General features: G+C 41.1%; 1 protein-coding gene across 1 annotated transcript; it reads right to left on the bottom strand.

Moving 5' to 3' along the window:
* Positions 1-66: 66 nt before the first annotated feature.
* LOC145703606 (irregular chiasm C-roughest protein-like) lies at positions 67-7,853 on the bottom strand. The gene is made up of 8 exons (XM_081780988.1): positions 7,453-7,853; positions 4,575-4,805; positions 3,607-3,761; positions 2,309-2,453; positions 1,019-2,032; positions 590-973; positions 376-513; positions 67-268 (listed from the first exon to the last, which is right to left on the bottom strand). Exons 1-8 carry the CDS (start codon positions 7,681-7,683, stop codon positions 179-181), a joined length of 2,388 nt encoding a protein of 795 aa, XP_081637114.1. The 5' UTR covers positions 7,684-7,853; the 3' UTR covers positions 67-178.
* Between the last annotated feature and the right edge of the window lie 6,130 nt (positions 7,854-13,983).

Below are 13,983 nucleotides of genomic sequence, written 5' to 3'. Positions count from 1 at the left end.
TTCGTAATTCCCACAAAAATTAATGAAAAATTGAAGAATTTTATATTTCTTGACAAAAGTCAAATTTATTTATTGTTGTGCAAAAAGGTTGAACTGGTGATGAATCATCTGTACAATAAAATATATTTACAGTTTCAAACTGAACGGAGCATTTTTCTTAAATTCAGCTGGAATGTTTTCACACGTGAGAGACCGAGCGGGCAGTCGTTGGTCGAGTTTGAAGAAAAACATTGGCAGAAGCGTTTTTAGAAGCATTTTTCAGCAGAGGCTAGAAGAAAGCGTAAATTCTCGGATAAAAGACGATCGATTTAATAAATTATAAAAGTATTAAGCTGCAAAAAGAGCTGGTTCATTATAAAATGAATATTCAATTACCTGATTGCTATTGTTGTAGGTATCGTCAGAGGATTCTGATCCTTCGGGCATTGTGTGCCTAAGATCTTCCAAAGACTCGCTCATTGGGGGGATAAATTGAGGCTGTGCGCTTGATGGGCGGAGAGTAGACTCGATTTTCTGAATCAAAATGTTAAAAAACGCCATTTCAAGAGTAAATCTAGTTGTTTCTATTGATAATTTTAAGTGAACTCACGTGGCCATGTCGATTTTGAAGAGTGGAAAATCGTCCAAAAACCGGGACTCTACTCGAGCCTTGAAGGGAACTGTACATTTTCTCAGAAGTAAGTCGATGCTCATTCGCCATTTCGTAGCGATCAAACTCCTCAGATCGCATGTCGTCCTCTATGATTTCAGCCGAAGGAATCACATTTGGCAGTTTCGATCCAGAACCAGCTTTTGAGCTCTCGCCTCGCTCGGTAGAGTATCCGTCGTCTGGACCGGAGCAAGTTGAGTCAGGCTTGTGAATCCAGCTGCGAGTTGGGCCCTGGTGAAGATCAGCGTCGGAAATGTGGATTTCAGCGTCTTGGCGGTGTCCGAGTTGATAGTCAAGTGCTGGGGGCATTGATGGAACAGTGTGCTAAAAAGAAGCTTTGAAATCAACGAGGACAAATTTCAATTTTACCTGAATCAAATCGGGAGTCAATTTTCCGTTTCGCTCCTTAGTCACGTGTTTCTTTTCCCGGTTGCATTTCATTAAAATGATTGCGACGCAAATCAGCGCTAGAACCAAAACTGCTCCAGAAATAATAGCCAGGGTAGCGTTCGCTAGTCCAGAGCTGATTTCGAATTCTCCGGTCGTCATTCCAATATCGTTCGACACTTGGCAAATATACTTGGCGTCAAGGTCTTCCTCTGTTGCGTCGAGAATCGTCAGCAGCGAAGTGGCAGAGTCGGAAGTCACATCCGTCCAGCGGATCATCCACTTCTCATCGCTCACCATTGCCGAAGTGGCTGGGCTGCCCGGCTCAAGCTGGATCGCCTCAATGCTCGAATCATCCTCTTTTTGAACGAACCAGCGCACGTTGGAGAAGCTTTCGGAGGAGAAATGAAACTTGAAAGAGCAGAAAATCATCGGTCGCGATGCATTCTTGCCGATTTCTTGCTTCTCTGGCGAAATAATCACTGGTTTTTGAAGAACAGTGACTTCGAAAGTCTGCTCTGCTGTAAGACCAGTGACTGGATTTTTGGCTTGACAAGTCCAGCGACCGGAATCGCCCGCGGCGGCAGAGTTCAAAGCCAAAATCGACGAGAACTCACCCTCCAGGGCATCATTGTTTTTCGTCCACGCGACTTCCGCCATGGGAAAAGCATCAAACGGGCACTTGAGCTCAAACGGCGCACCTTCAGTGACAATCACAGGCTCGATTTCTTCCGACTTTGGCAGAGCAACTGGACCCCAGAGGACGGATAATGATGATTCGGCGATGTTGGACTTGAGGATTCTGTTGTTAAACTCGGCTTCCGCTTGACAAGTGACTTTGAATGCCCTGTCTTCGTTCTGCTTCGCGATTTTGGTGGTAAAAACTTCGTTTGAAGAAATTTCTGACTTTTCACCATTGATGTTCCAGTAGAAACGGGCTGGAGCTGGATGTCCAGTAGTGGCGCAGCGGTACGAGACGATTTCCCCATCCTGGGCCTGAAAAATTGATTAGAAATCGCTCAAAAGGATGAATCTCTGATCAATCAGCTCATCGAGTAATTGAGCCTTTATCCTGCTCAATACTCAATCTTGTGGCCTGCAAATAATTGCCATGGCCGTTTTACTGGACAACTACTGTTACAATTAATGAAAAACTATAGCTAGGAACCAGGGTCAATAAAAATGGATGAGTTGTTGGGATAATTGGAGCATTATCTGATCGTTGACGGCGACTCTCACGTGCCTAATTTTTGAGGATCATTTTCAAGTTACCTGATCGTTTCCGAACTTCGCGTTCTCCAATCTCGCAATGCTAGCACGTGGCTCGCTCATCGGATAAGATCGTGTCGAAACAGCGAGAAATTGTTGATCGACAAGGGCGTCGTGGTAAACTCGGCATTCAATGTTTTCATTGCCACTAAAAACAGAAAATTTAGCGGATTTGAACTTCGATTTTTTGCGATTTTGATTTGATTAAAATTGCAATTTTTGAAGATTTGGGAGGATAACCCTTTTGAAGAAATCGAAACGCACGTGCGCTTTCGCTAAGAGTTCAATATCCACTTTCGATTTTGGAAAAGGGTTGAGCGGAACAAGCCCACCTTGCTCATCCCTGCTTATCCCAGCGCCGCAGCTTTTCGCTAAAAAGAGACCGAAACAGGGAGGAGTTGCCGATTCGGTTGATCCTTGTTGGACTCCTTGGATCAGAATTTCCGTCGATACTGTTTGAGTATAGAAGTATTGCGAATCTGGCGGCGTTCCAACGGGAATTGAGCCGTGAACAGAACACAGTGGCATAATTCACAAATAATGAGTTAAATTATTTGACTGACGGAGAAGGCATCAATTCATGGAACTTCAGATGTTCCATTCTTTACTTTCTTCACAAAGAATCAAACGAAGCTGGGTTCCGCTACCGTAATAATTATTCCAACAGACAATACGGCCATTAACCCCCAGACAGTTACTGTAATTGATTGAATAAAGGTGCATAAGGCCCAAATACCCAAAAACGCCAGAACAGAAAATCAGGCTAATTGGCAATTAGGGAAGTTCCGTTATCGATCCGAAATTTCAGTTGCGGCCCTCTTTTCCCCGTTCGATTTATTACTCTTTGGATCAATGGGCGAAAAAAGCTGCGGGTGGGAAAAAAAGAAAGGTTGAGTTTTATGGCGCAGGAGATATTCGATTACCGCCAAGTGAGCGAGCCTGGGAGAAAGTGGCTTTTTAAATTTTATTTATCGATGGATAAATTTATAAGTTTTAAAAGTCGAGGTGGAACCCTGGGTGGAAGACAGGCGGTCTTTGAAGAGGGACAGATTCAGATTCAAGATGAGCCAGGGGATAAAGCTGCGGGGGCTTTCTACTGATACCGAAGCTACTGTATTTACGCAATTGAGAATAGGGATGCTAGGCGGGTCCATTATTCACAAATTTACATTTTTGAATGCTCCCCGGAAGCATGGGATATTTCCCGCTCTCGAGTTTGTTTGGTAGCCATTACAATAACTTGTAAAAAAGCTCGGCAAGCAAAATGGAGTGCTTTCGCCACATATTTGGGTAAAACAAACCTTTGATCTGTCGGTAGGAAATCAAAATCCGCCGCCGAATTGCACATTCCCGTTTGCTTGTCACACGAGTCCACTTGTTCGCCGGCTTTTGCGACCTCGACGCCATCGCGGTAGAATTTGATGAGGCCAGCTGGTCGAGAATTGACGATTTCGCACTTTTATCGGGGTTTATTTGTTGGAATGTTAAGAAAGAGAGTCGGAAATCTTGAATAGTAAAAACGGTAATCTCGCTATAAATTTGACATCTAACGCTGAGAAAGCATCAGAAGTGCCATTTCCCTGATTCCCTGAAATTATCTATCGCTTGATTTGATTTTCCGACCCTTATGTGACCCCTGGAAAACGGCCAGTCGCCAATCAGAGCGATTCCCAGTGACCCTTTTCTTTGATTAATTTGTGTATATTCTTGCAAATCAAGGCCAAGGAGAATAAAATGCATAAACATTCGCACCTCGGCGAAAAGACAAGTTTTATTTGACTCCAAACAGAGGACTGACGTGCGAAAAAACTGCACACTTACGATATAGAATTTTTTTCTTTGCGAAAAATGCAAAATTAAAATTTGGGTGGCGGCCAGGCGAGGATGGCCAGTATGTCATGTTTTGACCTTGTTTGGAAGGGGGAATATTTTTCAGAAATGCTAAACAAACCTTCTTGGCGGTCGGGTGTTGAAGGCTATTTACACAAGCGTAACCTGCCAATTTCTGGGTGATTATTAAATAAACATTAAAAATTTTAAAACACTCACTCTTTTGAGCCTGAAAATTTGACGATCGTCGATCGCTAATAAAAATTCCAAGAAAATCATAATCAACCGGATTTCCTTGGCGTTTTGTCAAGTCAGAGAGCGCAAATTTCGGGACATTTGTGACATTTAGGGCCCTAATTATAATTTTGACCATTATCCAAGCTGCTTTGACAGTTTCTAAGTGGGCCGTAATTTTCTAGAAAAAAAGCAAACCCCGTGCCTGAACAGTTGACCTTTGGCCCGGGACGTGAGCCAGGTTCCCTTCAGAATCGGTGCCGGAAATGAGGATTTTCTTTGGCGGGACGCGGACGAGTACTTTTGCCGAGGCCTGCCCATGGCCGTGATGGACTTGGCACTGGTAGTTGCCAGAGTCGGATTCAGCCAGGTTGTTGATTCGGAGAGTCCAGTCGCCGAGGGATTCATCGCCAACGATTTCGTATCGCTCATTGTACTAAAAATTGAATGTAAGCAATCTATCTTATGGATAAATTAGGATTGATATGGGATGATTTAATTTACAGTGCGGTTCTTATTTACTTCTAATCTAAAAAAAGAGACCAGGCGCAGTTTACTGTGCACAAGAGCGGGTGCATTCTGCTGATGTTATGAATCTTTGAAAGCTTCTTTGTTGAATTATCTACTAGTTTGGTACACGTAACTACTGAGAGAAGTCGTTTGAATCTAATTAAAACCCATTTCGTGGTCTATTCAATATTCATACGATTACAGTACTTTCCCTCGCTCCCTCCAAGTGCATATTCAAATATTGGAACTTGCAGAATCTACATTAACAGCCATTAATTCATTAATAAAACAGAGGTCGAAGTTCAAAGCCTCACTCCATCCATTTCAATAGTAATAATAGCTATGAATTATTCTCAAAACTCGGAACCGGTGGCACAAAAAAGGCCCATGAAGACACAACTTACGATACGACTCACAACTATTGAAAAAAAGACAAAGGTCTCTGGGTCCGTGAGAAAGTGGCCTGCCGAGGATCGAATTTTATGCTGACTCCAAGGAGAAAGTTGCTTTTGCTATTATTTCCAAATTAGCCATAAAATTTACGTAAAAGTGGAAATTCAATAGTGTCTCTTAGTGGGTCAGAAAGCTGCTAAAGCTTCCAATGTTCCAAAAACTTAAGGGTATATTGGCAGATGGAAACACTTTCGGACATGGCCAAATACACAACTAGTCACTTGATAGATCAGCGAACCGATGTTTAGCACACTTTCTCACGACAGCGCGAAGTTGCGTCGCATGTGACATTATTTTTGTTGATGAGTAAATAGTAGAAGTATCATTACAACTTTTTCCCTACAAATTTTTACTTTTAAAAAGTTGGAGCCATGCTGTCGGCAAATTTAATTCGCCCATTCGGCGAGCTTCAAACAGGTGACGCTAAAAAGTGGCTCAAATCCTCGTTAATCCCGGCCAATTGTCCACAATCATTATTTGGAAAAACTGAAGAAAAATGCATCGCCACGGAAGTCGGGCCGTGTTTTATTGAGCCTTCTCCTTTGCGAAATCACGCGTACCGCATTTCTTGACAAGAAAGAATAAAAATTTAACCAAGTCTGACATGTAGCCTTTAATTTTGGCGACTGATGTGCGCTTGGGATTCTTTCTGCTTCTTCTCTTCATATTTTGCTTTATAAAAACGGCCATTACGAAATCATGAGGCATTCTTTATTTATGCTCAAGAACGAGAAAATTAGACCAAAAGTTGACCGAAAACATGGGCGTTTGGGAAAGTCTAGTAGACACCTGAGCTTGTGCGCAAAATACACGAGACGATCTGATTGCGATTTTCTTCGGGACAGTAATTTGATTGACATTAAGATATTTGGGCTTTTCCAGCTTGATGATCGCGCGACTGTATCCCACTTATCACCCACTGCCAAACACGCTTATCCCGAGATTTGATATAGACCCAAAAAATATCACGCAATCGTATTTGCATCAAATAAATCCATCAGCACGCGCGTCACCCCTAAACGTTTTACCCCTTATTCTTCCCCAAACACCCTAAATTCATAAAAACCCTCGTAAATTTTAACTAAAATGGGCCAATAATCAGAAACCCGATAGGAAAAAAATCGACATACGTCCGCTTGGATTACAGTAAATCCAAGCAGCAGATGGACACTGGGAAAGAAGAAGCAAGAAAATAACGGTAACTTTGAGTCCTCCTTGACTTTGAGCCGATTTAATCAAGCCACCAGATAATGGATTCCCATAGTAATGCATCCATTGCCTCCCTAAGGGACTGCTGGACCGAAAACGCATGATTTTAATTGTTGCTTTAGTCCCTATCTGTTGGAGCCAAGGGCACTCGCCTGGTTTTTATGATTGAAAAAAAGAAAGGAGCGAGTATAAAGCTGGCGGTAATCCTTGGTCCTTTCTCAAGCCAAAAAATATTTAAACTCGTAATTAACTTCTTTAATTTTTAGGTTAATTTCAATTTCCAAAACAAGGACTGTCTGTCAGCGCAAATAAAATCAGGACATTACTATTCAAGCCTGAAAATATAAGAACAAGCTTGATTTGATTTCAAAATCAAAAAGGGCTTCTCTAAAAGGTGTTTGTCGCGGCCTTTTGACTGCCTAAGTTTCGTATGAAAACAGCTCTTTTTCCGAAAGTCGGCTACTGTAAAAGTCTGTTGACTTATTGGTTTCAAATTTGGCCACATCACTTAGACGCGAGAAAAAATAACACCGCCGGAAATTAGCTTTTGATCCTCTCCCTTGACCTTCGCTGGCCGAGAAATTCTATTGACCCCGGGAGATGGAGGTCAAGGCCTGGGAAAAATAAGCCACGGGATTAGACCGATTCCCGATCCGCCTTTTATGTTCTTGGCCATATTAGTTCTCGGCGGTTAGTGTCACTTAACCACTGCGATAACCGCCAGGTGTGGGTACGATTCGCCGATGCGCTCGTAAATAAAATGAAATTTTTCGCGCTTAATTTGTACGCAAGAATTTTTATACAAAAAAGTATGTTAACATGAAGCTTTCGAAAAGCGTGGAAAATGGTCGAAAGGGCTCTTTTTACAAATCGGAAATTAAAAAAGTATGCTGCTTGCACTTGATTCTTACCTTCTTGTTGATGTTTCTTCCGCCGGCGAATGTGTTGATGGTCTGACCGCGTGTCTGATCGACCCACTGTACCGCCTTGTTGACGTATTCGACCATTCTCTGGCCTCCGACGATGCATCGTAGCTCAACGGTATCTCCAACATTTGCCACCTGATTCGCTGGTTTCCTGATCAAGAACGGCCTTCCTTTACAGTAGCCCACTGTAAGAAGAGTCAGAAAGAATATCTTCATGATTTCTAGTTGTTGTGTGTTCTGGTTGGTTGTTGTTTTCTTAGTGCTTCATTCAAATAATCTCTTTTTTTTCTTCTTGTCTCGGTTTTGTTTTTGTTAGTTTTTGAAAAGTACGAATTTGCGGTTATCTTTCAATTTCCGCTACTTTTTTTCAATATTTCTTTATTGTATTGAGCAAAAAATAAAGACTCAAGGATCGACGGCAGCGCGCAATAGCGCAAAGCGGACTAGAGGTCGCAAAAGAGCGCGCACGCGAATTTTTCGGAAGAAGGAGCTTTCGCAAAATGATGGCGCGCAAGGGCTAATATGGGTAGAGTCGAGCTGCTCGACGGAACTGGACGCTACAGCTTGCTCCTGCTCAAGTGGATTGAAATTTCGAAGAACGCAGCTGGATCTTTTGGGGTTTAGGATGAAGGTTCCTTGAAAAACATGCATAATTGACGATATCTGTAATGAGAATTTGGACTTATTGGCCTGTCACTTGAAGTTACAGTCAATTTTCACATGGACAAAAATGATCCCCGATTCCTAATAAAAATGATTTCTGTCGAAGATTTTTTTTATTATTGTCGATGAAAAATATTCCAAATTTAAGCAAACCTTTTTTCAGAAAAAAATGCAATACTGGCGTCGCTATTTGAAAACAGGAAAAACACGATCCTTTTTGGCACTTCGCATTTCCATATTATTAAATTTAATTCTTGTTCGTTTTTGCCAACTTTCTTTCACCTTTTTTTGCTCGACACTTTTGCCTTTTTCTCTTCGAAGTGTTTATTATGTGGATAATCCGCCATTTCCGGGTGGTGGTTCCGTTCCGTGTTAAATTTTTAACCCCAAACTGTCGGAAGCCGACTTGAGCTTAGCCTCGAAGTGGGGCACAATGGGGGCTAAATGAAAAACTTGAGCCGCGATGAAATAAGGGGACACATGAGATGGGATTAAGGGGCTTTGTGATGCTCGTTAGGTTCTTTTTCTGAAGACTGGAACGGCTTAATTTGGGAGGAACAATAAATTAAGGATATAGCCTATGAAATTGAACTTTCATAGCGCCTAAATGCGACGTCGGATCATTTTATTTCAAAAAGAATCCTATCCAAAAATGCATGCAGAACTCGATTCTGGTACTTTTTTAAAAATTTTCGTTAGAATTTTTCTCTGTATAGCGTTTTGAAATCTTACGATCGCGATTTCTCGAAATATTTACATTAAATCGCTAAAACTAAACCAATGACTGCATTAGCAAAATGCTAAACTAGAATATTGTGGCTTAAAAACTTTCAAACTCGGCCAAATTTTTATTCTAGTGTTATCCTCTTTCTTGCTCCTGGTTTTCTTCCATGCGCGCTTTTTTGTGTCCAACCAATCAGAGCGCTCTTTCAAACGCGCAGACTCTCTCGGGAAAGAGGAGTCGAGAGATTGAGCACCCAGCGCAGCGCTTTTTACACTATTCACGCGCCGAGGAAGCCTCATGGAAATGGCTCTAAAATCGGTTTTTGTCGGGATAAGAGAAAACCGAACCCACAATATTGTAGATAAGGGTCTAGATTACTTATCTATCAAAAAAACTCGACCGATTTAATGTAAATATTTCGAGAAATCGCGATCGTAAGATTTCAAAACGCTCTACAGAGAAAAATTCTTATGAAAATTTTTAAAAAAGTACCAGAATCGAGTTCTGCATGCATTTTTAGATAGGATTCTTTTTGAAATAAAATGATCCGACGTCGCATTTGGGCGCTATGAAAGTTCAATTTCATAGGCTATATCCTTAATGAGGGGAAATTGGAGCATAAGACTTTTCAGGCTTTTCCCAAGCGAAAAATGCGACAATGGCGGAAACCCTTAATTTAAGGCGGTGACACCCTTATCAACTCTTAGAGAAAGAATTAAATGCGAGTAATAAAATAAAACAACTTCCACTCAAGCCTCGCCAAGAGTGCCTGTGATACGGCTTATCCGCACTCCTCCTGGCCTCTTCTGATTCTTTCGAGTTTGTTTTGCCTTTTAGAATTTTAATGAATAATGCTAAGAAAGCAATGCTTGAAAAAATCATTGCTAAAACAAACTCGCCTCTTTTTTGCCTTGTTCGCGCGCCCGGGGGGAAACGACGCCTGGGCCACAGCGAAGACGAATGAAAATATTGCCGAATTATTCAAAAGATGACTGCATCGAAGTGGCACTTTTACTCTGTTTGAATTCTGACGTGCAGATTAATTGATAATTTTATTAAAACTTTTTTTAAGAGTTCATGCGCATTTTAAGTCCCTGCGTCAAGGCTTTTTGTACTGTAACTTATCTGGCACAGTCTTTTTAGATCAATGTTCTCATGCTCACAGAAATGGAGAAATAATCTCAAAATAAATGAAATGACGAAACTTTTTTTATCGAAAACGCGCGAAATTGCATCGTTTCCTGGGAAATTGTCACCTTCTCTAATGATCCCCATCACTATTTTCCCCCTGTTCCCAGCATCTATCGCCCAGCTGCAACTCTTTCCCCTCTTCACCCCTTTTTACCATAATCGCCTTGAACTGCCGAATCTAAATGCTCAAAGCATAAAATCGATATTTCCGGTTCTTGGTGTTCCGTTTTTTTCATTTGATGCACCTGTTTTTTGAAACCGAAGAGGAGGAGATTATGCAATCTTCAGCGCACATCAAAGGCGGATAAGTGCGTAATTTGACAATTTTCACGCGAAGGGGTTTTGTTTCGGCTCTATTCTATGAAGAAAATTTCGCGTTTTTTGGCAGGCAGAGATGTTTAACTAAGCCCAGAGAATCTATCAGATAAATAAAATAATTAAAAAACCGCATTCAAAACCCAAAAACCGAAGTTTCCTCGTTTCGCCTAATTTATCCAAAGCAAAAGCGCAAATACTCCTCCATCCGGTTTTCAAGTCGATTACCCTTCAACCCTGGATAGTCGCCCTGGAAGAGTGGATACAGCTGAGCGAGCTAAATATTCAAATTCTATTTGACAATGTAAATTTTGCGCGAAATTAGGTGCGTTGAGTGTGGATTCACTTCCCCCGCAGAGAGCCTACCAGTAGTGGTTACTCTAAAAAACTTCTTGGCAAGCGATCAAGATATCTGAATTATTCGACTAATAATTTTAATTTGAATATAATGCCTCTTCTTATTGAACAATCGAGAAAGAGAAGAGCAGTAATTTTCAAGTCGGAAATAATCACGTAATAGACAAAACTAACTACCACTGGCCAAGCAAATTGCAGATTACCGGATTCGCTGGTCGAAATTTCTCAGCGCTTTTTCGGCGCCAAATGGCACTTCCGCTGTAATTTGCGATGCGTCTCATCCAGCGGCCAAGTTTGAAATTTTTACATAAAATTTGACCGCCGAGAGACTAAACATCTTTCTCACCAAAAAATTCAAGAGCTCATTAATACCAAACAGATCAATTTTTGAACCCTAAAAAAACATTCTGAAATTTAAACTACAGTTTTTTACTAGAAAAGCATACGATCAAATACGCGCAGCTTTCCAAAAGATCGAGCGGTCCTAAAAGAGCCATATTTACGCATTTTACGATGAGAAAAAGAAGAGCCTCTCCCATTAAAGAATATCGATAAGCATAAGCGGGCTGCATCAAAGACGAGCAACTCTGCGTTATCACTTTCTCTGTGCCCAAAAACTGCGCCTGTTTCTTTGTAGATTTTGGGCATAGAGAGCGTCGATAACACAAATCCGTATCACTTCCAATAGCGCAATTGGCACTTACTGGAGCATCCGCTTGCTCAAGAGGGCCAATTGAGAATTTTGTTTCTATTTGAAATGGTATCGAAATCGAGCAATCGAGAAATCCTAAAATCCTGGAAATGGAATGGGCATTGATCACGTGGCTACAAAAAGAAAGCAGCATTCTATTCTATTCTCGAAATCGCCTGTTTATCCCGAAAAGAATAATATTGTCTGATGAGAAAATCATTGATCTCTTTTTCAGACGAGAGACATTTCTAAATTGTCTGTACGATCAATTTTTAACCTGAATTGAAATGTCTGCTGCCTGTAATTTAAAAATTTATTTTCACGGAAAGAAGGTTAAACTAACAACAAACAGATTTGGCATCGCGCAAAAAATGTACTCAAGTAATTAACCTGTCCGGCTTTTAACTCCACTTAGTGGTAAATTTGTTTATCCGGGCTGAGCTCTCAAGTTTTTTAAATTTCGCGCCGACTTTGAGTCGAAAAACGATCAAAGCGCCGAGTCAGATTATCTGTCCGGGGGTTGATGGGTGACCCCGGAAAGGGTACTATTTTCAGCCCTTTCCTGAAAACTTTCAATAAATCATGCGCGGCACGTCAAGCTAATAAAACAAATTAACCACAACTGCTCGAGGGACCTGCTTTGATGCCCTTTGAGGACTGTGAAAATTTTCCTCAACCCTTTTATGGCCCAAAGAGGCCCGCGCACCGTAAAAATTAAAAAAGAAGGACCACGTGATCGATAGTTTCTTGCCTTTGTGCTCAGAGCAATTATCAATTTTACGCTGACGGGTTAATTCGGCAAGCGGGGAACTTTTTCATCCCCATTTTTGAAACAATACTTGCAAAAGAAAAATGCGTATTGAAAGTCGAATCAAGGGCGAGTGGATTTTATTTTAGAAATTTTCAGAAAATCCGAAAATCCGAGTTTGGCGGCGTTTCAAAATAATTGCTCGCAATTTGTCCCGTCCGTGAGTTTCTCTTTCGCTCAGGGAGTTTGACTGTTATCTGCCCCTTGTCCGACATAATTTCATAAATTGTTCAAAGCACTCACTTCAAAGCGCAGCCATAATTGCTGTGATTTTGACGGTCAGCTTTGAGCTTACTCAAGCACTCAAGTATTGAGTCTAGAAGTCTTTAGTCCGAATATTCTTGAGCAAAAATTATTTATCCCTTTAATTTTTCATTGATAACAAATCAACCAATTTCTTATCGAAGAGGCGCATTTACAAATTCGTCGCGCAGCAGGGAGCCCGAAATGCGCATAAACTAGGGGGCAGCTGCGAGACCCAATTTTTAAAAACGCGAATCGCGAAACTCATCCAAAATCGCCCACTGTGAATGATTTTGCAGACGATAGGACTTGATCAATATCAATTTGTGTGAATTTTATAAATACTTATCAAGGTTAGATAGGGCGAGAGAGCTTTTTATTGACACCAAAACTGGTGGATCAAAATAGGGGTATACAGTGGTTAACATAAACCGCTGATAAATATTGCTAGCGAAGGAAGTTTATTTCGGTCATTTTTGATTCCAAAGAACTGTATTCAGAAGTGGTGAGCCAGACGCCGCAAGAACTTCTTGATGTAATAAGGGATCAAAAACAGATCATCCATTTTTGATAGGCGCCCGAAAAAAAAGAAGGCGAATTTTGGCGAAAATTTTGAAGAGCTTATCTCGGTCCTCGAAAATGTCTAATTCCGCTTGCTAAAAAGAACGGCCAATATTATTATCTAGGGCTTTTGAATTCCCAACTTCCGAGGGAGCTTGGAGTTTTCGCCTTTGAAATTTGAAATAGCCACTAATCCGGGGCTAATTTTGCTCCGTGGTACCAAATTGCACCCCTTTTTGGCGGCGTAGGAGTCTTCCTGCGGTGGAGAAAAGCAGGTGCATCAACTGGGCGGTGAGATAAGCCCAGATCACGAGCTCCAAATCTTATCAAACACATAAGGAAATTTTTATCATTTGCCAAAAATTTCTTAATCGCGAATTTACGGACTTGATTCATTTTTTTTTGAAAAACTCAAAAGTTTCCTCCATCTTGATTTTTCCCATTTCATTTTACAGCGATTTTAAATCAAGGTCAAATTCAAATCCTTTCAAAATTTGTTCACCTGGCTAACGCCTTAAATTTCTGTTCCGCCCCAGAAATGCCGTCCAAACTCTTTTGTATAACTATGCATTAAAAATTGTTCCGCGGGCCTATTATTTTCGCGCACTCATTGTCCGCGAAATCGTACACTAGACATTACGACCAGTGGCCGATATTTTCTTAAGGGTATGGCCGCCCCGTATTTAGAGATTGGCTTCAAAGCCTGGCTCATAAAGAGCCCATAAGCCACGGAAGCCTTTAGCTGTGATTAGTAGAGTCTTGGAAAATATGATTGAAGGATAAGTCACGTGAAAGGGAACAGCGGAGATCAAGGATAATCAACAGTGGTGTTACATTTATACAGTGATATTTACGCCGAGGAGGAAAGGGTTGAAAATTCGCGAAATAAACACCTGTTGAATTTCAGCAAAAATATTTGACACCTAAAAACTCAAAAAAACGAAAAAGATAACTGGCTTTTGA

This window comes from Oikopleura dioica, chromosome PAR (genome assembly GCF_907165135.1).
Source record: "Oikopleura dioica chromosome PAR, OKI2018_I68_1.0, whole genome shotgun sequence".
Taxonomy (NCBI): Eukaryota; Metazoa; Chordata; class Appendicularia; order Copelata; family Oikopleuridae; genus Oikopleura; species Oikopleura dioica.
The sequence above is the reverse complement of the archived record's forward strand: the minus strand, read 5'-3'. Positions and strand labels throughout refer to the sequence as shown.